This window comes from Onychostruthus taczanowskii, unplaced genomic scaffold (genome assembly GCF_017590055.1).
Source record: "Onychostruthus taczanowskii isolate IOZ18803 unplaced genomic scaffold, ASM1759005v1 scaffold108, whole genome shotgun sequence".
In the NCBI taxonomy this organism is placed as follows: domain Eukaryota; kingdom Metazoa; phylum Chordata; class Aves; order Passeriformes; family Passeridae; genus Onychostruthus; species Onychostruthus taczanowskii.
This window is the reverse complement of record NW_024497408.1, coordinates 427,270-450,712: the sequence shown is the minus strand read 5'-3', so window position 1 is coordinate 450,712 and position 23,443 is coordinate 427,270. Positions and strand designations below refer to the sequence as shown.

At 37.7% G+C, this 23,443-nt stretch overlaps 1 protein-coding gene across 1 annotated transcript in view; it reads right to left on the bottom strand.

Annotated features, from left to right (window-relative positions):
* Positions 1-699: 699 nt before the first annotated feature.
* The window catches only part of PRLR (prolactin receptor), an 80,738-nt gene continuing 57,994 nt past the window's right edge, over positions 700-23,443 (bottom strand). The window contains exons 2-13 of the mRNA XM_041419225.1: positions 16,832-16,945; positions 15,733-15,865; positions 12,242-12,411; positions 11,275-11,441; positions 10,319-10,460; positions 8,152-8,284; positions 6,745-6,914; positions 5,319-5,488; positions 4,229-4,373; positions 3,313-3,412; positions 2,312-2,381; positions 700-1,689 (exon numbers count right to left, since the gene is read on the bottom strand). Coding sequence (XP_041275159.1) covers positions 700-1,689; positions 2,312-2,381; positions 3,313-3,412; positions 4,229-4,373; positions 5,319-5,488; positions 6,745-6,914; positions 8,152-8,284; positions 10,319-10,460; positions 11,275-11,441; positions 12,242-12,411; positions 15,733-15,865; positions 16,832-16,901 — 2,460 coding nt within the window. The 5' untranslated portion in view covers positions 16,902-16,945. The remainder of the gene's footprint in view (positions 1,690-2,311; positions 2,382-3,312; positions 3,413-4,228; positions 4,374-5,318; positions 5,489-6,744; positions 6,915-8,151; positions 8,285-10,318; positions 10,461-11,274; positions 11,442-12,241; positions 12,412-15,732; positions 15,866-16,831; positions 16,946-23,443) is intronic.

Here is a 23,443-nt window from a genome sequence, read left to right as displayed (position 1 = left end):
TTAAACATATGGGCTTATATTAAAGTAAAATTGTGTATTATATACAGTAAGGCAGTATATCATATGTTATCCTTATATGTTCTTTTTCATTTTGGTTTGTCTGGACTAGGATATAAATGGGATGCAGTTTTCTGTCACATTGAAAAAAAGCAAAAATATGTTTAGAATAATTTGTTATTTCGCTGCCATTTGTAGAATACATTCGCTTTTATATGAGATTTGTCATGTGCAAGAGCTCCTTTTTCTCAAGGACTGAGAAAAAAAGATAAAGAAAACTTAATGCAGTGTCAGAATGCATTCAGAAGAAAACACATTGTAGGTAAGAATACAGTTGTGCAATGATTTATCTAATGCAGGAACTGCTCAGATCACTATGGTTTGCTGACTGACCCATACCAATGGGTTTCATCTTTGTTGAATCTGTGGTATTTCCTCAGGCTTCATCAACCAAGTTTTGTGGAACTGAATAATTATTTTACAATGCATTTTTTGTGACAGACAAGACCCATTTCCTCATTTCACTGTGTCAGAAATGTGTGCTAATGATCCAGGATTTATGTCCACGACTATTACTTCAACTCACAGAATATTTTATTACCTGTACAATGCACATAGGAGGCCAGGCTTTTCTAAAGAACTGTTTGCTATGTGATTTTGTTTTACTATGTGTAACTACTAAGTATGTGCTGTACTAAAAGGTTATTTAAAGGAGGGCATAAAGGAAGATGGATCCATGTAGTCTGATCCACTGGTGTCTCTTCTGGGGTCACTTGGAGTTGTTGTGCTGTAGCTTGTATTCTTCTCAGCTTGACTCTGCTGAGGGTTCTGAGATGTTTCTGCCACAGGTTCTTGAGATACAGGTGTGTTCTGGCCGCGCTGATCTGGCAGTAATACTAAAATATGATGGTCCACAACTGTTGAGACCTTGGTGTATTCTTTGCTGGTTCCTGGAACAGTGCATTTTTTGGTCTTACCACTGTTTTCTTTATGTTTCAGTAATAGTGTTGGCTCCTCATCTTGTCTGACTTTATGAACTTCTACATAGTCCATTAGTTTCGGATTCAGGAAAGGTGACTTGTTACTATGTTCGTTTTGTCTGACCTGCACTGTGGTTTGGTCAGTTTTGGAATACTCCATCTCACTTATCTTTTCCAGGTCATCATACACAGTTTCAGCAATAGGATACAGTGACTGACGATTTTCTTCATTTCCCACCAAAACTGGTGAAATGTTCACATTTGTGGTGTTCAGTGTTATCTTGAATGCCTCCACAGTGCTGTGGTAGGCAAACATAGCAGCCTGATTACTGGGTAACTGAGCTGCCAGCCATGTGCACGGCTTTATGCTCTCACAAGGGAGTGTCGCACACTGAGTGTCCCAGCTCCCTTTCCCCCCCTTCTTCTCTTTAGCTCTTACATCTTGTGTTTGAAGAGTAGATGGAAGGCTGCGGGATTCCCTGCACTTCACAGGGAGGAGAGAAGGGCTATCACAGCTCCCTCTGCCTGAGTCACTATCTGTTTCCTTGAGTATAATTTTTGTATTTTTACTGGGAGTGTCATGACTTGGCATGAGTTGCTGATCCTCACTGTCCTCTACCTCCAGATATTCTATCAGTAGTTCATCACAGTCTGATGTTGGAGGGAAACCATGGCAACCAAGAGCACTCAGTAATTCTTCAGATTTTCCTGTCTGAAGGTATAATGAAGAAGATATAATTTTTCATTGTCAACTTAGGGATTATATGACTAGAACAATTGTGAACAATATACATATTTGATGTACAAACACTTTGATGGTTACATTGCTAGACATAAAACTGATTTCTACTGCTGCAGAAAATATTGAAAGAAGGGAAGAAAAATTCCTGAGTTTCCTCAGCGGGGAGAGAAACATAAAATTCATATTTGTAATGTGGGAGGAGCAGGGAGCTTTTGGCAGGTACGGGTCTCCTGAGTTTAACAAGAAGGAAGTGGAGGAGAGTTGCAGTGTAGACATGTCCTGTCTCTGCAGCACAGCAAGAGACCGTGGAGAGCATCTTCCATAAGAACTACTAGGAAGTTCACAGAGGCATTTCCTTATGTCCCAGGAAACAGGGAAGTCACACACCCTGTTCTTAAACTCCTGTTACAAGTGAAAGACAAAACTTTGACTCACACATATCCTCCACATGTTTAACTGGAAAGTGCTGCTTATTTCCAACATTGACTAGCTGAAGCAGTTTTAAACTTTACTGTGGTAACTATGTTTGCTAGTACGTAAGTTGGAATAGTGAGTCATGGTGAATTCTTTTGTTGTTGGCTGTGGTACTCACCTCCAGCAGATGTGTATCTATGCCTTTTATCTTTGGTCCTGGAACTGGTGGCAGGATAAAGGCCATCATTCTAAAAAAAACCCAGAGCAAACATACCAGGTGTAAATACAGATACTACCTCACTATTTGTTCTCCCATTTACTCAGAATATGACTGAGATTTTAAACACTTCTCCCATGTCTTATATGTCCCAGCTGGACCTCTGTCTCCTGTCTGCCTCTCAAGCTGGGTAATTGACAAATCCAATTGCAGCTCATAAAGTACCTTCAGCTGTATTATAAAAAACACCAGTAATACAAAATTATTCAACTGGAAAAGTAAAATTACTACTGTTCTTTTAATTGTCCTCTGACCCTGAACCTCCAGTTCTCTAACACCATTGTAAATTCATCATTGGCCAAGAAACAGTGAAGTGAGGCACAGTCCAGGAGGGTCAGTAGTGCTGTCTGTGCATGTTTGATTGTCATCTGACTACTGCTAAACAGAATGGCTTTTCCGCCACAGTTTCTATGCCTTTCTTCTACTCAGCCAGTATTTTTTGTCAGACTTGTACAAAAGCAATAATCTTTGCAATACCTTTCTCTTTCAAATTTGGTTGAAATTAGCTAGGATTCTAAGAAATCATTTGGGAAATTGATAGAGAGGCTGCCAGAAAGACAATCTCATAAGATAACCTTGTTTACTTTAGGAAATTATGACAAAACCCAAAGACATGTCTCCTGCAGGAAAAGGGATACTCCAAGTAATGTTTGATGAATATTACATGATCAACCGAGACTAGTCAGATCTAACAGAGACAGATCTTTACTAACTGAGAATTTAGCCTGTTTTCCATAAGGAGCAGAAACATGCTTTATCATTAGCAAATTAAGTCAACCTATAACTAATAGTTTATAAGCTAAGGCAAATACTACAGGAAATTGAATCAAATATTAGAAGTCTGTTTTTGAAAAATTTTCTCTGATCTTGGACTCCGTGCAATTTTGAAATTGGTGGCTTACCTGTACCCTTTCATAATCATTATCCAGCTCATGATTAAACATATAAGAGATGACAGGACACCAACAATGATCCACACAACCATATCTTTTACTCTAAAGTCTAAGAAAAAAACAGAATTATTAATGGACACACATATAGCATATGCATAATCAGCATACAAAAAACCTCACAAATTACTTTTATTTTAAAAATTGGCCTAAATGGCCAAATTTATTATTGAACAGAGGTCTTCAGCAGCACAGATGGATCTCAACAATCCCTGTAATATCAAATAATGAATATAATTTTTACTAATGGTACTGCACAGGAAATAAACTGTCTTGAAAAAATCATACAAAAATGCATGGAGAGGAATATTTTGTCACAGCCAATCATACAGATTGGTTTCAAATCCAGTTGTACCAAACCTGTAGTCATTTCATTATTAAATACATATCATACAATTAATTAAATGCTGGGTAAAGTGACCTAGGATTACATATTTTTAAGGATTTTTATTGTAATGTAACACTTTTTATACTGAAGTGCTTATTTAATATTAATTCCAGATAAAGAATAATGAAGAGCTGTTACTATCTGAAGGCAGTCGCTCTGTTGTCTGTCACAGTTGTAATGCAGTTGCCAGTGTTCTTTTAATTAAAAACTACCATAAAGAGAACAAATGAGGCAACAGACATAAAGGACATGGTTTAAATAAGAAAAGAAATTATTCACCCTCTTAACTTTATCATAAAGTAATGAAGGGGAAAGGTATCGGGGTGGAGGGATGATAAGCATTTGGTTACCTCAGCAATGATGTTCTTGTCTGTCCTAGGGAAACTAAGGGATCTGCATGGGTGCCACAAACAGCTAACAAAAAATATAACATGGACTTGCATGTAATAACAATTACGGAAGGGATGCCTGGCCACTCACCAGTAGGGATCTCAATATACATTTCTGGGCTCCACTCACTCCACAATCCATGGTGGTCTGGTTTGCAGTGAATCTGTACAATGTACCTCTTTCCAGGATTTAAACTAAACATTTTGCATTGTGTTTGCTGTCCAACAAAAATAGTCTGGAAATAAAATAAATGTCACAGCTAAGGTTTTGGTAATCAAGATGGGAATATAGAATGATTCTGGATATCTTTGCCTAATAATTGTTGAGCAGGTATGGAATAATGGTAACTTTATTTTATATCTATGGTTTAGCTTTCTAGCAGGTGGGAATGAGATCTGGCTCTGGTATACAGTGCAAATTAAACTGCTGTAAAAACATAATGAAATTATGGCAAATAGGAGAGAGGCTGTGGTAATGGTAGGAACTGCAATGGTGACAGGAAGAGGAGGAGGCTGAGATGAATGAGGGAGGAAGAAACAGAGATGGAGAAAGAAAATGCAGAGAGGAAGAGGGAATGTGGAATTGTGGAAATGCACAGGGTAATACAAAGTAGGCCTTGCAATGGCCAGAGGGAAGTGCAGTGGGAGGGGGAAGGCAGGAGGAGATACAGAGGTGGTTTGGAAGTTGTGTAGACAAGAAGGGGATGGAGTCAAATAGCAATAGCTGGAGTCTTTAATTTGCCATTCAGCTGTTTAAGTTGTAGATCCTGGCCATAAAAAAATATTATTGTTGTGTGGCCACTACAGTTACTACCTAATGGTTATTTATATAAATTTAAATTATTTTTTGTAATGTCACTGAGCTTTCTGTTATCTAAGGAGTGCCTGTGGTTAAGAGCAAATTATCATGAAAGAAACGTGATAAATGAGAAGGAACAATTTAAACTACAATGCCAATATTATTAATAAATAATGACCACAATTAGAAACAAATACTTTATCACCTGCTATTGTACAGCAGCATCTGAGATACCAGCAGGCAATCATACATCACACAAGTACTTTTGAAAAATTATTAACTATTTAGATTATCTGCTTCATTACATTCAGGTGTGGGACCTGGCTGACAAAATGGAGCTGGTCAGAAAACATTATCTAGCAAAAACTTGTGACATTCTTACCTCCCATTCCTCTCCTTCCTCAGGCTTTAGTCGCAATTCGTATTCAAGGGTAAGCCATCCAGATCTGACATCAGCCAGTGGGGGTGGAGACCATGTCAGGACCAGATATGGTTTTCTGTTTATTGACTTTTTTAATTCCAGAGTTATATTCACAGGAGGATCTGGCTGTACTGTTGAAATAAAAGAACTTTCAATAAGAATCTAAGGGACCTTTTTCCTTGCAGCTTAGGAAGAAATATAAAATTATGTGAGTGAAGGATTGCCATCTCCATTGGGTCTGGTAATTTAGAACTGCTACTGGGATATAGAAATCAAGAGTTTTCAGATAAAGTAAGTATGGATTTATGAATTTTAAAACACCCCTAAACAGCAGTAAGTATGCTGAATTCATGTTGAGATTTGCCTTGACCATTTATCATCAAAATTATTTCTTCTTACATTTCCATTTATTGTTACTTTACCCCACAACTGTATTTCAAAGTTAACATATTTAATGTTATGTTATGAAAGTTGTGTTCTACCATAATCTTATCAAAGCTTGGCACAAATATTTAGGAACACTGAAAACATGGATGCAGCTAATGAAACTTGTCCCCTCCATCTTTTACATTCAGAAAACACAACTGCATGACCCCTACACTTTTAAGTAAGGACATGTAAAAGTAAACCAAAACAGCATATTAAAGCTCTGTCTGTATTTCAAAAATAAACTGAAACAGAACACAGGTTTCTTCTACAGTCAGACTTGCATCTTCCTCAGTTCTGAGGTAGAGCTTCTGCATATTGTGCATGTATTTTACCACTGTCCGATCTAAGATTCATCAGGTCATCACTTTGAGGTAAAATATAAAGCCATTTATCCAACAGCCTTTTTCCAGTTGCCAGACTCCTGGCAGCCAGATCCTTGACAACAAAATGGTTATCAAGGATAATGTTCCGTTCTCTTAGATAAAACCCTAATTACTTGTCCACAGTCACTCTGTAGAAAAAGTCTGAGAAAGAGATTATCAGTACACTGCTATAAAAAGCACTAATGCAGTTTCTCTTGGGTCTGGAAACTACTTTTGGGTAATCAGATTTAAGTATTATTAGTTAAAAGATCAGATTGATTTCTGTTGCTTGTACAGTGGAAAAAAGATTTTAGCTGGATGATGTTTCTTAGGGTTTGACTACAAGAAATATGGAAAACCAATAAATGTTTATCTAAACATAATGTTTAAGCTTTTAGCATTTTTGGCTTCTTCTGAAAATAAGATGGCAAAGGGATGAATATTGATTTGTTATTACACTAAGGAATACCTTATTTGTATAAGTTTTTAACTTGGATATAATACTACATATGAGGAGAGCTGAAATTAAAATTCTTGTGTCAAAACCCATGATTCTGAATAATTTGGTTCCACAGAAGCTACTTTTTAACTCTTACCTATGTAAGTCACATCCACATAATGAGGATCAGAGACATTACTTCCCATTTCATTAGTTGCCCTCACAGTAATATTGTATATGGTCCAGAAAGAGGTGTGCTTTTTATCGAAGTAGCACGAATTGGGGCCTGCAGTTTTGTAATCTGGACATTCATAAACTTTTTCTTCTCTGAAATGAAAGAATCCCAGTGATTAGGTTACACAGACTAAAACACCTGATTTTGGTTACTAGTACTTCAGCGTTATTTAGGGCTGGATCTGATTTTTCACACCTGGCAATGTGAAGAAAATCAGAAAACTTCTTCCAGACTAGAGAGTCATTGGACAATCCCAGAGACTGTACTCAGCATTTTCCCCACAAAGTAAACACCACAAAGCCTGAAGGATTTAGGCTATTGCAGATGCAGCTCTGGGCTAGTACAGCACAGCTCTTCCTTCTCTGAAAGCCACTGTCCACTGCACAGCCCATAGCCCCTACATATTCCAGAGACTGAGTAGAAGTGATTGCTGAAGTCCTCTAACCTATCTATTAAATACTATGTATTTCCAATGTTCATCTGACACTTACAGGAATTCTGCATATTACACTAATATGCTTTCAGAATTTATTTGGTCTTTCATCTCTTGATCATTAAAAAAAAAAAAAAAACCTTTGTGCTCTCCTTCACATCCATACCCACACTTTCCAAAGTCAGAGGAGGGGTTGGAGAGAAAATTTGAGTATGTAGTCTTTGTTTTCATGCTCTTCCTAGATGCACAATAACAAAAGAAAAAGCTGTGGATGTGGACCTCTTACTCTGCCATACCTGGCTGGACCAGGGCCTGTCTTTTTACACCAAGAGTGGGGTCTCAGCTGACAGTTACAGAGTTTAGCATCTATTTAGGTAATTGCAAGGTAGAGCAGTACTAAGTGAACTAAAAAGGACCTAAAAAAGGTTCACAAGACTGACTGACACTTTCTTTAAAATGAATGTTTAGCACTTTTTCTGAGTTCCAAGGAAAGATTACTACAGAAACCAGGAGGATTCATGTCTTACGAATACTAGTGCAAAACAAGTCTTATCAGGAGATAAAAGTTTTAGTATCTGCTAATTTTGGAAAGTTTTATTTCTAAGATTGGGTGGTTGAAGAGTTTTAGGACTGTGCAGTTGTATTGTTTATTAATACATTGTTGATGAGCAATGAAAAGACAGAATTCACAGTAATTATATACCTGCCATTATAAAGAGACCAAGATTAAACATTTCAATCTTAGACATGTCGATGCTTTAGTGTGATGCCATAACATGCCACTGGACAAAACCATGAACTACAGAAAATGGCATCTCCCAAAATAAGAAACCAATGAGGACTGATTTTCCAGGTCCTTCCAACAAAACACTGAATAACTATACAGCACTTATTACCCCTCTTTGCTGTAAAGCAAAGTGTGTTTGGTCAAGAGTCCTCCATCTGAAGCAGGTTTCCACCAACAAGTAAATGTTTCTTTTTCAGGAGAACGGCACTTTATTATTATAGGCTTTTCAGGAGGTAACCGTTCTGTAAGAGATCAAGAAATTAACCAATCAGTAAGTTTAATCCGTTAGGTCCACCTTGAATTTGTAAAACAATGTCAAGCAGAGAACAGGAAAACAGGAAAACAGGAAAACAGAAAATCAGGAACAGGAAAAAAGAAAAAGTTTTGCTTCGTAGTGGCACAGGAAAGGAAGGACCATTTGCTGCTTAGGGCAATGATTTGCTACTTTCAGCCATCAGAATTCAGATTCAGAATTCAGATTCTGGATTGAGAATTCTTTCTTACTGCAGCTGCACTGAAGAACAGTTTTGGTTTGCCTGTGGCTTTCTTCCGCCCCAAAATCTCGTAAGGAAAGTTGAAATACTGTCATAGCAGGCTCTATAAAATTATTTGAAATCCATTCTACTGTCCAATGTATTTTCTATGGTGTTCTGGTTTCAGCTATGATAGAGATAATTTCTTCTCAGTAACTGGTATGGTGCTGTGGTTTGGATACAATATGAAAATAATTTTCATATTATAGGGCTATTTCGTCACTAAGTCATGTTTATCCTAAATCAAGGACATTTTTGTGTCTCTCGCTCTGTCAGTGAAGAGATACAAAACAGAAGAAAAAGGCTGGAGGTCCTATAGACAGGACAGGTGACCTGACCAAGGGGACACTCCACTCCATAGAACATCACCCCAGCATACAAACTTAGGAGTTACCCAGAACCAGTGCCCATCAGGATTCAGAAATGGAGTCTGGCATTGATCAGCAGTGGGTGAGCAAATATATTGTCCATATTTTTTCCCCCTTTTTTTATCATCATGATCATCATCATCATCATCATCATCATCATCATCATCTACAATTATTATTATTATTACTATTACATTTTACTTTGTTTTAATTATTGAACTGTTCTTATCCCAACCCACAGATTTTACCTTTGATTCTTCCCCTCATTCCACCATGGGGACATACGAGTGAGCAGCTGTGTGCTGGTGTGTTGCCAGCTGGAATTAAACCACTGCATACAAAATCAATTTTTTTTTTCACAAAAGATGTGTTTTAAGACTATTGTGTTTGTTTGAAAGGTATGCTGTCATCTTCTTTTGATTACAGCTAAAAAATTAAGAACGTAAATGTATGTCTATTTGTTGGTGTTCCTGCCAGTAATTTTCTTCTGAAGTACTCAAAATATACAAAGAAGTAGCTCTCATATTTCACTGTAATGTTTTTATGTTCATTACTCAGGCTACTTGCATGATTGCTCCTGAGCAAGTTTTTATAGTTTCAAGAACAGCACTTAAGAACTGGGCAGAGAAAAATGCTTAAATTTTGAAGAGGATGATGCTTGTCAAAACCCGGAAGTCATTGAAACTTTTGCAGTTATGTATTTGTGGCAAAAATATCCCTATTACATCAATAATATATATTTTCTACTATGTACAGCAGAGATATTTGATTTTCCAAATTTCTAAATGCTTAAGGTAGATCTGAAAATGGGACATTTAAAACTATTTTTCTATTAAGAATACTTCAACAATGTCCGTGTGAAATAATGAATAACACAAGCAGTAACTGAAGAAGTTTTGAGACAACTAGGCTAAAGTGTCTGGCAACAAGATATGATTGATACATATTTAGTGTGTCTACTCAAATCCAGTAAAACACAGATAGTGACTTCCATGTAATAGTATCTGTAAGTGTCATCAGGGCTTTCAGTCCAGGCTCTTACACAAAAAACATTACCTGATATTTATAGCTACAGGTAAAATTAACAAGATTTCTAAATAAAGGGACAGGGACAATAAATTATTTAGGCATGCCTGTATCAGAAGTGACTTCCTAGTAAATCCCACCCTGTTTATCATAGCCAGTTTCAGCAGAGGATCCTGACCAGATCAACAAGATTAACAAAGCAATTACACAGAAAGTATGGTAAAATTCACTGAGCACTACAAAGTATCTGTGTGAGAGGCCAGGTTTTCAGGACGGGCATTTAGACACCTTCACAGCATTGAACCTGCTACTTTAAAAGCAATTTACAGAGCAGCAATCATCCACTCACCTTTGGGGATCTGAATGCTTCTTTCTGAGCTCCACTCACTCCATTCTCCGAGGTCTAGCATGCAACGCACCTGAACAATGTACTTCACCCCAGCTTTCAGGCTGCTCACCTCATAGTGTGTCTGCATTCCGACAGATACTGTCTGTAAAAGAAAATGGACTGGGAAAATAATAAAGAATTGGACCACTTCAACGAATAAACCATAAAGGAACAGGCATGAGTTACCGATTTCTGAAAGTCAGGGATTTAATCTGGGTATTTATAAGATATCAATTACCAAGAAGCAAAAGTAGTGATTTAGCAAAAAAAAAAAAAAAAAAAAAAAATCACTGCTGATTCTGATATTCAAGAAAATATTGAATTGTAGACTTCCTAATACATCATCAGATCCATAAGGCAAGGAGCATTACAAGTCATCCAGTGCACATATAAACCCCACTGAAATTCTTCTGAGTGGCTTCAAGTGAGTTTCTCAGACCCTTCTAATTTCTCCTCAGAACTATTTCAAAATGCATAGCATTCTCCATCATTAAGGCATCAACAAACTAGGCAGCATTTAGGACACATGACTCTATGTTCAAGAATGACATTTTGTCCTGAAAACTTAACTGCAGCAGTACTGAAGCTGATTCAGTAGAAATATGGCAACAGGTGGGGAACGTCAGAAATGGCTAAATGTGAGGAGGTCACAACAGAATTTCTGAGGGGCAGGTGCCTTCAACTGATCATGTTGAAGAAGATGATGATAACTGGGTTTTGTCATACATAACACTAGGATAATTATGTAAATATCTTAAATTTCACAGTCTCTACAGACCACTCCATTATTTTTCTTTCTTTAATCAGATCTGGTTACAATAATTTTTCTGTTCTTACATTTTTATAGAACCAATTAAACTGAGACAAGAGAATTCACTGCATAGAACATTCAGAAAATAAATAATTTTTTTCCTCACCTCCCACTCTTCCTTTTCCTCAGGCTTTAGTCGTAGCTCATAGTGATACACATGCGAATTAGAGTTGGCATCAGCTAATGGGGGTGGAGACCATTTTGCCCAAAGGTATGACAGGTTAGCAGATGTGTTTGTTTCTAGAGAGAGGTTCACAGGAGCATCTGGTTGAACTGTATAAATGAAGGAAAAGTGTGCCATTTAAATTTCTCTCAGAAAAAAACACCTCCTTTATTGTTTTGTATGTTAATTTCAGATAATTCAGCACTGTAAAAGGATAATGAAGAAGTCTTTTATTTTTTCTTTCTCCTCAATGAGTTTAACTAGCTCCTGATTTCCAACAGTATCAGCAAATCTTACTTTGCTCAAGTCAAGAGTAAATTTGTCAAGCTAAGGAAATACAAATCATTATTTTGTAAGGCCACTCCTGCAAAACTAAAATGTCAGCTATTTCACTGCTAGAAACACTAGGTATATTTTAATTAAAATGGTATATTATGTGTGTGCAGAAAGTAGAATGGAGTCAGGAGTATAAAGTACTACAAAAAGTCTGCACAATGCTCAGGCAGTTATTTTTACCCTTCCAAGACTGCAATGCCAGCAGTTAAAAAGATTTTTACATTTGAAATATTTGGTGGCTTAGCCTAATTTGAAAATTTTATAATCTACACTGAGTCTAATTAAAATACTGCAGACAACTAGAAACTGAAGCAAATTTTTCAGTTAAAGTTAAAATTTTTACATACTCATACATGAAATTCCTACAATCAAGTATGCAGATACTTAATTTAGAATTAAAACACAGTTTTCGCATACATTTAACATGCATATTTTAGATTATCTGTAAACAAACACTTCTCAATAGGAAGTTTCACATCCTGAGGAAAGTAATCTTTCACCACTACCTATTCTGGGATTAAAAACTGCACATATCTCCAACTAGTTTCTCTTCCATTTCATTATTTGGTTTTACCTATGGAAGTTACATCCACATGCTGAGGATCTGAGCTGTTACTTCCAATCTCATTTGTTGCCATTACGGTGATAATATATGTTGTCCAGGGATTAGTATGGTTTTTATCAAAGTAGCAGGAATTTGGACCTGATGTTAGGTAGTCTGGACATTCATATATTTTTTCTTCACTGAAACAAAATGATTTAAAAAGTTAGAAAATGAAGCAAAGCAGATAATATTCTAGCAATGGACTAGATTCAACAGAGAAATCTGAAATTATATATATATATATATATATATATATATATATATACATACACATAATCACAAAAAGAACTTATAGAGATATATAATATTAGTAAATGTAAAAAAATGAATATATATATACATATATATAAAAAATTATTTTATATATATCTATAATCCCATCTCTTGGAAACATTTGGTACATGTCAAATGCCATTGCCATAAATGCTTCATTTACATTTTTACTGCAGTTGTTTTGATGAATGCTTTCGCCCCTTTGTTTATACATAGGAATAAATCAACAAAAGAACAGAAACAGAAATTTTCAGAGACAGAACAAAGAAATTTTAACAATATTTATAAGCAAGTAAGAGGGAAATGAAAAATATTTACTTCAATTAGGTAAGTTGTTAAATATCTTTGCATACTACCCCTAGAAATTAAACTTATGGACCCTATGGCAGAGAGTTCTTTTATTGATTAGTTTGTTTTCAGCAAGGTCAGAGAATCATTTAGGTTGGAAAAGACCTCTAAGATAGTCCAGTCAAGCTTTGACCATCTTGTCATCCAGACCATAGCACCAAGTGCCATGTCCAGTAGTTTCCTGAACACCTCCAGAAATGCTGACTGCCCACCTCCCTGGGCAGCCCATTCCAATGCCTACCCATCCTTTCAGTGAAGAAATTCTTCCTGAGGTCCAGCCTGAACCTCCTCTAGTGCAGCTTAAGGCTGTTTCCTCTTGTCCTGTCACTATGCCCTCAGAGAAGAGACTGACCCACACATGAGTACAGCCTCGTTTCAGGGAGTTGTAGAGTGGTAAGGTGATCCCTGAGCCTTCTTTTCTTCAGGATAAACATCCCCAGATCCTTCACCTGCTTCTTACAGGACTCGTGCTCCAGACCCTTCCCCATTTCTGTTGCCCTTCTCTGGTCATGTTCCAGCACCTCAATGTCTTTCTTGCAGTGAGGGGCCCAGAACTGCACACAGGATTTAGGCCTTACCAGTGCCGAGTACAGGGGGACATCACCGTCTTGGTCCTTCTGGCCACATTATTGCTGACACAGGCTGGATGTCACTGGCCTTCTTGGCCACCTGGGTACACAATGGCTCAGGTTCATTCCCAGGTCCTTCTCTGCTGAGCCACATTCCAGCCACTCTACTCCAGCCTGGTGTTGCATGAGGTTATTGTGACCAAGGACAGGACCTGGCACTTGGCCTGGCTGCTTCTCACACCATCGGCCTCAATGCAAATCTCTCTGCAGAGTCTTCCTGGCCTCCAACAGATCAAAACTCCTGCCCAGCCTGGTGTCATATGCAAACTGACTAAGGGCCCTATCAATCCTATCATCCAGATCATCAATAAAGATATCAGGCAGGACTGGCCCCAGCACTGATTCCTTAAGGACACCACTAGTGACCAACTGCAGGTGGATGCAGCACAGTTCACCACCACTCCCTAGGCCCAGCCATCAGCCAGTTCTTAACTGCAAAGGGTGCTCCTGTCCAAGCCATGGGCTGCCAGACTTTCCAAGAGAATGCTGTGGGAGACATTGTCAAAGGTTTTGGTGAAGTTCAGGCAGACTACATCCACAGCCTCTCCTGAAAGGGTCACCTGTTCATAAAAGGAGATCAAGCAGGACCTGCCATTCCTAAATCTCTCTTGGCTGGGTCTGATCCCTTGGTTGTCCTGTATGTGCTGTGTGGTCGCACAAAAGACAACGACCTTCATGATGTCAATTTATTTGCTTTTTAACATGATCATCATCACAAACATATCAAAAAATTACTTCACAGTCAGTAACTATTGCCTTTTTATGGGTCTTTGGATTCTTTAGGAGAGGGATTGTTTTGTGCTCAAAGCTGGCCTAGGTGATGTATTCACAACCTACCTCAGGTGAGAAAAACTATACAAACCCAAAGCATCAGCTGATGTGGAACAAGAATAAAAATTAATTCTACTATTATGCTTTATGTATCATCAGTAATAAGGTTTCTTATTTTCCAGGCAGTTTTGATACAGTTCACAAAGAAAAGATGGGAGAAAGGGGTCTGTACCTAACAAAAAATGAGCCTAGAAAGCCAATTGTGGCCCAGGTCTTAAATGTTTGGCAGAGCCTGGGTTCAGCAGGTTTAATAAATGGATAAGCACTCCTATCCTTCTCTAAGCAGAATGGCTCTGGGCAGTGACAGGTATGAATTAAAATGTTCATTAAACTTTTTGATCAAGACAAAAACATCTGGGCTTTCATAAAATAAAAGTTCTCAAATAATCATTGTGTGTGGTAACTTCATTAAAGACTGCATATTTTTCTCCTTAGTGATTTGGAATGTTTAAATGTAGAAGGGATTTCTGAGGATTTATCTTACCTATTCTACATCTCCCTGGATTTATAAAAAAAATTTAGTCTCTCAAAATCCCTGCTTACTTGTCCCTGTTCAAAAACTGTTTTCAGGAAGAAAGTACAAAGCTAAAGAAAGATGGACAGATCAAGTAAAGTTGCCAAACATATACACTTCATTCCTGAGCAGGATGAGGGAGTTGAGGATTTACCAAAATATTAACTTTTGAGATGTGATACCCATGTCTGATTTCATTGCACTTTGGGAACCAGAAAACCAACAGGAGAAAAAATGACCAGAGTCCAGAAGGGGGCTTTGGTGTGCATGGAAATGGAAAAGCTCCTTGGCAGGGCCTCAAGGGCCCCACCAGCCCTCACTGCCCCTTCCCAGCCTCTCCATGGGGACCTGGGTCCCAGGACCCCAGTTCAGCTGGTCTCCAGCTCCACACAGCCCTGCCTTTCCCAGTCACAGCTCCCTGAGCCTGCCCAGCCCATGAGCTGATGTCCTGGCCCACCCTGGCCTCAGCCTGTCCCTGTCCCCAGGGAGGTGACCAATGCCCTGCTTTGCTCCGCGGCTGGGGTGATGGGAGATCTGCTGCCCTGTGGTGCTCTTATGCTTCAGTGCTTTTCAGCTGAAAGCTGTGTGCTTCCCAAAAAGATAGGCAAACATGCCTTTGTTTCCAGCACATCTTCAGACAAGTGGGATTTTTGGTAGATGAGTTTCAGGAGGGACAGGCTGAAGATTTGGGGATGTCAGTGGTCACGTTTTCTTCCAACAAGGGAAGAAAATATGACAACAACTGTTGTCTATCTAAGGTAAAAATGGATTCATAAAAACAACTTCATAAATTAATGTTGTCATTCTCTTGGTCTGTTATAACCATCACTTAATCACTTACAGAGTACATATGCACCACTTGTTACCTGTCCTTGCTGTAGAACAGGGTGTAATTGTTAGGGAGTCCTCCATCTGAGCCAGGCTTCCACCAACATGAAAAGGTTTCCTTTTCTAGAGAACGACATCTTACTATCTGAGGTTTTCCAGGATATGATTGACCTAGAGAAGTGCAAAGATCCAACTAGTTAAATTAGAAGTGGGCAATGCTTTTTTGGATGCTATTGTTGAATGATAAATCAACGAAGCATTCCTTTTTTGAAGACAATAAAATTACATGAAAGTGTGGACTGAATTGAGCAAATAATTCTGACTGGGAAAAGGATCAATATTCTCAAAAAAGTATATACACTTTACCTCAAACTTCTAAAACAGCTAGTAAAATGATTTTGCTTTTTAACATGAGCATTTATTTTCTACCTAAACTTGAAATGGTATATTTATCTCAAAATTAAACTACGAAGATGGGAAATAAATATATGACCTTTAGGGTTTGTCCCCATAAACAATAAAATTTTGTATCTTCAGATCATTTTAAGATTAAATTTCAACTTTGCAACAGAACTGAAATTACATTCTTTGTGTATATTTGGGGTAAATTATAGGTCAGAAAATTACAAGAAGAAGGAAATCAATGGGTTAGATGGAATTTTTTGGGTACTGGCAACCTGAATGTATTAATTCATTGTTCCAACATTCCCTGTTAATCCAAATACATTTAGACTATTTCTTATTAAGACTACTTCTCATTAACTTACACCAAGAATACAGACCATATATTTACATTCATTTTAAAACAACAAGCATGTGACCTTTTAACCTAAGCTTATCTCATTTCATAAAGTTCCACGTAATTATCTCAAATAGTGTAACTATTCATATGCTAACTCCCAAGAAGGTGACAGGCATAAAGTGAATATAAGGTTTCAGTACTGTCACCAATCTTTAAATTAATCATATAAAAAGAAAAGACAACTCCAGCCATTTTCAAAATTGCCATACCAAACTACAGAAGAGAGTAATTTAAAGAGGTACATGCTCCAGTGGTGGTCAGGCTAGATTGGGTAACGCCTCAGACTTTTCGAAAGAAAGTGTCTTAAAGAAAATAACAGGAAGCGTTGTACTTACCAGTCAGACCTACTGTAGTCAGAGCGAGCTGCAAAATAATTAGAACTGGTGAAATGAGCCTCTCTTTCATGATGCCTGTCTCTCCTCAAGAGGAAGTATCAAATCAAGGGCTCACTGAAAAACACGCCATCACGGAACAGTCAGAAACAATGCGCAGCATGTAAGACGTATCGCATGACTTGATCAAAGTCCTTTTTGAATTGCAGGCAATTGATTCTTGTTCTACCTCAAAAAGGTGAGGCAACACCAACAATTCCACTTTGGAAGCTGAAAACTGGAATCTCGGAGAAGCAGGTAGGCCTTCCTAGATGTCTTTGAATGATTAGCAGTGCTAGGATTACAATTTCTTAGAATTAACAAACCTTGCATATTTCTTTGGCATCTTAGGATACTGGGTTCTTATCTTAGAGTTCTAACTTCTAGATTAATTAATTAACCTAAGAAAGCAGCCTTTTAGCAACTAAAATATACTTTTACCCCTACTAATGCAAATAGGTGGTTCAACATATTTGAACTCTGAAAGTGCTGAAAACAGACGGCAAATAGAAAAGGTCTGACATTCATTTACAAATTCATGATTTTTGATCCAACCTCAAAACTTCACAATATTTAGGACTGTCAGTGTTGAATTCAGGATCCCTTGAGCTGAAGAGTGTTACTCTTTCAGTGCATGCAACCAATTGTTTTTACTGTATTTCATTTTGTAGTAAATTTCAGCTGAAATACAGATTTTCAAGTGGTCACCAGCTCGGACCAAGACCCAGTCCCTGCATGGGCTCGCACCACTAGATGTCCTCAGAATTCAGGTTACAACTCTGGGTCCTCTGGAGTCCCTGTTGCTGCTAAATCTGTTTGCTTATCCTGAAGAAATGACATACCAACTTTAAAGCAAACCTCCTGCTTCTCCCACCAGTACAATCCCCTCTTGGAGATGACTGCAGTCAGCTGTTGGATTCTCGATAGCCAACCTCAGCCTTCGAAACTAAAGAAGAAGAATTTACTGCCTAAATAGGGAGTTCCTTATCTCAGCTTTCCACTCCTACCCCTGGCACATTCACAGGTATATGTATGCTTGCAACCCGTTCCGTGTAGCATAGCATGGGAACAAGCTGCGTCCTTGGTGAGGAAAAATCCTTTGTGGTTCATCAGATGACTAATTTTTCAGTACGCAATTAATTTTATACATCAAGAAACTATAATACATCATCATACAAACGTTTTTCAATCACAAAGCCAAGTGAAGTATCAGTTAATGCAGCTAAGTTTAAAACATGTTTACTGTTGATAATGTGGAAGAGAACAACAGTTGGCTACATGCCCATATGCCACTTCTGAATAGCTAGGCGTGTTTCAGGCATGTAACTCAGCTACAGGCTAGAAAATTACATCTGGGTTAGTTTTAAACTCACTCAGAGCATTTTGTGCATATAAAGACAGTGAAGAGAGAACTACTTAAATATAAATTCCAGTTTGGTGTAAACACATGCAGTTTTTATTACTGTAAACAAGTGACAGACACAAACATCAGAGTTTAACTTCAGAAATTACCCAAAAATAATTATATAGCCCCATAGAAATGGGGCTATATAATGAGGAACCCAGATGACTAGGCTCATAAAAGACCCATTTTTCTCAGGTGAAGGTGAAATAATCAAACTACAAACAGTAACTATTTCATGTACATATGATAATATTTACAGTATTTTACTACTTCTAAAAATAGTTGGAACACTTGCAAGACAATGTACTTTAAAGCTAAGACTCATATGGATACAGAACTATTACCATGATTACTTTTTTTTCAGTTTTATGTATGTATCTTTCTATGTGAAGAATTGACAGAAAGAGGAACCGATTACACCGGCTGAAAGAATGAAATTTTTTAATACAACAAAAGACAGGCATCATCAAGAAGGATCTTTATCAGAACACTCTTCAAGGAAAATGGGATGATTTTGTAAACTGAAGATCTAAAGAACCAAATTAATAGTGAGAGCAAGAAATTAATGCATTAAAACAAAAGTATTTTTTCTCTGGAGCTTTTGAAAATGAGATGATTGTGAACCAGTTCTCTAATGTGGCTGTGTGAAAGAACAAGAGGGATATAGGGAGGGAATATGGATCTATCAGTGTCAGACTAAGCTCTATCTACAGTTCTGGTAACCTACACTAGGGAGAAAAGAACAAAACAGATTTTAGAACACAGCTATGAACATGACATAGAGACTGTCTTATGATGGTGATTTAAAGAATTGGCTTTGAACTCCATGCAAGTGTGGTTGTCATGTGCAAACATAAAAAGAGATAAGCATCAAAAGAGGGAAAATAATATATGCAAAACAAGAATGTTTCCACGGTTGCTTGCAATTCAGCATCTGTGACTCAATCAGGGAGATGGCCTCTGGAGAGATATCTTGGTTTTTTTTTTGAAAATACTTGCTCAATAAAAAGGTAATACTCACTTTGTCATAACTGTATCTAAAGTGCATCTTCCCTATTTATGACATGAAAATGTTTTCATAAAAGGGTTATTAGCGTTATTGAAGATGATATGAGGTAATGTCTCTCTTTTAGGACTGAATGCATTCTTTCATAAGGGATGCAGTGGACATTGATTTGCCACAATGTGATCCAAAACCAAGGGTTGAGTAACTGGTAATTAAAAGATCATATGTCTCCTTTTGAAAGTCTTGATTTAATTCCAACCAAGTTATTGCATTCTGACATTCTATCTGAATTTCTGCCTTTTAACACAGCTGTTAGATTGTATTCAACAGCTGCACATCACATGCCAGAATGCAGTGCTCCTTGATGGAAATGGAAACTATTACTGGTGTTTTAGAATGCACAGAAGAATTAGATATTCCTGTAAAATAATTCTGCCCTGGAATAAGTAATATAAGGAAATTGTAGGTTTGAAAACTGTGCTGACAATGCTACTAGATGAAGATGAAAGCTAAACACCAGGACTTAAATCAGGTGCTGTGAAGCAGAGTTGAGAGAAACATGTCCTTGTCCTAATTGACTTTTAGTTCTTGCATTCTTTTCTTTCTTTCCTGGCTCTGCTGATGGATAAATTTCTTGAGACTGACAGAGAAGTCTTTACTCAGTTCTGCACAGATGGAAAAATTTTCTATCTGCAACATTTTCAGGCTTGCAGGAACAGGAACAACTGTGTATCAGCCACTGGCAATGACATTATGTGCAACACAATTTCTGCTTCTGTGGCTAAAGAAATCAAAAGCCAAAAATACTTTACCAATCTCTACTGAAAAAGTCTGGCATTTCCATTAGTCATGATGATAAACAATGTTCATCTTTCAGGCCTGGGGGAAGACAGTTTAAGGAGCTCTCAAAACACCATAGTTCATTACCATTTGAAAGGCTGAATTACAGCTGTATGAAACAAAATATAAAAAAGGAACTCAATAAAGCAAGAATGTGAGAGTCTGTTAGACCATCTAGAACATTCAGCTGTACTGTGGACATGGCAGGAGTCTGTCCTCCCACAGAGAGATCACAAATGCCAACAGGGATACATGCTCCTAGCCATGGCCAAAGCATCACAGCCAGATGCATTTATGTTCGACGGTGATGGTTGGGATAATACTGCAAATTAAAAGCTGCAGATGTGCAGTGTGACCAGAGTTCTGCTTTCCCTCTCTGAATGAGCCCTAATCGGATGTCTCTGAATCCCTCAGGCACTGAGCAGTGCCTTCAGGGTGATATACAGGCTCCAGAGAAAATGAAGACTTCAGGCATGTCTATGATCTGAATTTCTTGTGACTGATTCCACCTGACAACTTTAAGCACTTAGGTTCTGTGGTGTACTTTGTGAGGAAGCCTATTACCTGCTACTGGCTATGAACCTAGATATTCAGTTAATTTATTGGGATTTGGGACTTCGTATTTCTGTGTTGCATAAAATGGGAGTGGTGACAAGGACTTTTAGATTTCACCTGAAAATTCTATATAAGGGCTTATAATATATTTTTCTGAAATTTCTCTTGTAAGTCACCCCCTAACAACCCTTGGCAGTTCTTCCTTTTATTAGCAGTCAAGATGTGATAATGAACAAAACAAATTGCCTCACCCATGGAGATATGTTTCTCAGTCTGAAAGACTTAAGTCAATTTTGAAAAAGGAAAATCACAAACCCGCAGATTCTTGCAAATAGTTTAGACCCTTACATCTCCATCATAGTATTTATGCTCTTAATTCTTATTGATTTCACAGAACTGAGTCTAAACTTTTCTTAAGACTCTCACTACCTAAACTGATGGAAAAAAGCCAAGAGAAGAAGAAATTACCATTATCCCTACTTTGCAGATGAGGAACCAAGGTAAAGAATGCCCAACAGACTCATAGTAGAAGTGTAACAAAAACTAAGACCTGATAATTTTCTACCATTTTTCTTTTATTTTCTATAACCTCTACTGCCTTTGTTTTCCCACAAAAACAAAGCTAATGCTTTAGCTAACAGTAGTAATCTTTCTCTACAAGTCTCACATTTCCTGAATATTCAGTTTTCTTCCCTGAAGGTTTGTAGCTTTAGCTGTAATTTCAGGATTTATTTTTACAGCAGTCTCTTACAGAAAAGAAAATCGTAAGTTCTAAAGAGTAAAATTGTAGAGACTGAAAGCTAGAACTTACATTAGAACTTACATTCTGACTTACATTGGAACTTGAAATATGTCATCTCTACCAACTATCAAGCCCAACTCCACAATCACTATCTTCTTATAGTAAATTTAGGTATTTCTGATATACAGCATAGTCATAAAGTATAAAATCGAATTCTCTACCTCGGGATACATGTATGTGAGGAAGCTTTTTATGGCTCTCTTTCATGAATATCAGATTACTTGAAAAGTTGAAAAACAAAAATTCCAAGAATAGTATATTTCTGAAAGTATCACTACTTTATTCCTAAAGCATAAAAAGAGGTCACTCTGTATTAGGTTTAGATACTGACACTTGAAGTAAGTACATTTAAACATTGAGAGTGATAGAGACAGTGGTAAAATACTGATCATGCTTTCCTTTATATATTTCAAACAAAACTTTGTAGCAATGAGCTTTGGATGCAGTTTAAATTTACTCACAGACTGTTCTAGACTACTTGTTTAAAGGCTAATCAATATCTGCACATAAAAGCTGAGAGGGCTGGGGGAGGAACTCTAGCAGTCTCATCAGTGAAAATCGAGCACAGGGAATGAGCCACACCTGACTACCAAAGCACAGTCAGACCATTGTCTTTGTGTGTAGCCCACCAAACAAATCTCATTCTCACTGACTGAAGGAGGCAGAACACTAGGGATGCAGTGGAAGAAAGGTTTTGTGGAGAAAAGGAAAGGTTCGAAGTGGACTGCGGAGAGATAAGAATGGGAAATAAGGGTAATTAACAGTTCAGTTCCATGTAAACTTGTGGCTTGTCAGACTGAAATGTGTACCTGATTATTGTAGTCTACCCTATAATCTCATTGCACCCTATTTCTATCTCCTGCCTGGGTGAACTGCTCTGAGTTCAGAGGCCAGTGAACTCTCAACTGGATTAGCCAGTGAAGAGAGAACCAGATTGCAAACCCCCAGGTACAAATGCAGATCCCACACATGTGGGGAGAGCAAGAGGATGTGGGACCAGCTACTAGGTCAGCTAAACATCCACAAGTAGCTACTGGGGTGATCCATTTATTTATGTGCAAATGCACACACATATATGTACATTTACACATTAGGGCATTGTTGATGTGCATGGTCCCTGTGTGGGTTTTGTGCCCATGTACCCAACCACTGGGAGCAGCTGCTCAGCTTTGCTACAGGCAGAGACTGAGATTAGGGACCTACAGCAGCCTCACATCTATGGGGCTGCCTGATTGAGCTGATCCTAGCGCACCAACATGCAATGTTTTACCAAAAAACCCATAATTTGTTTAATAACCTGCTCTCTGCCTTCCACTCCAAATACACTATTTTGTGAAGAAAGAATTTTGATGGGCAACTTCTGCCAGAGCAAAAAAACTACTTATACATTAGGCAACTAACTTTGAAAACACTAGCTTCATCATTGTTTTTCTAACAAAATCTGTCTGTAAACAATTTGAAACAAAACAGAGTATTTTCTAACTAACAATAAGAATGGTCTGTATCTCCCAGAGACCAGGTGGGAAGATGTATTACTCAGTTACCAGGGTATTCTTTTGTTTGGCTCCATTTCAGTAAAGCTAATGAGAGCAATAAAAATAGCATGAAGTTATTTGGCAGCTAGACATTGTCCCATTACAGAGGAACAGATTTAATTGAGGGTGATAAACAGGGGGTTTTTTATGTGCATATTTAAAAGGGCATCAATAACGTGCAGCTGAATATGGCAGAAATAAATGTTTGCAGTTACTCAACCATGGCATAAGGTGAAATGTAGTTTAAAGACAAAGATCTATGAATGGTTCCTGCTTTAGAGAGGACAGAAATCTGTTCAAGAGTGTGCATGCTGGGTACACTGTTTGACTCAAGATTGGCTAAACAGAATCTTCTACTACTTTGAACTACATCAAAACATACAATTCTATCCTTCCAGAAAATTTTATTCTGCTTTCATTACTTCCTTTGTCA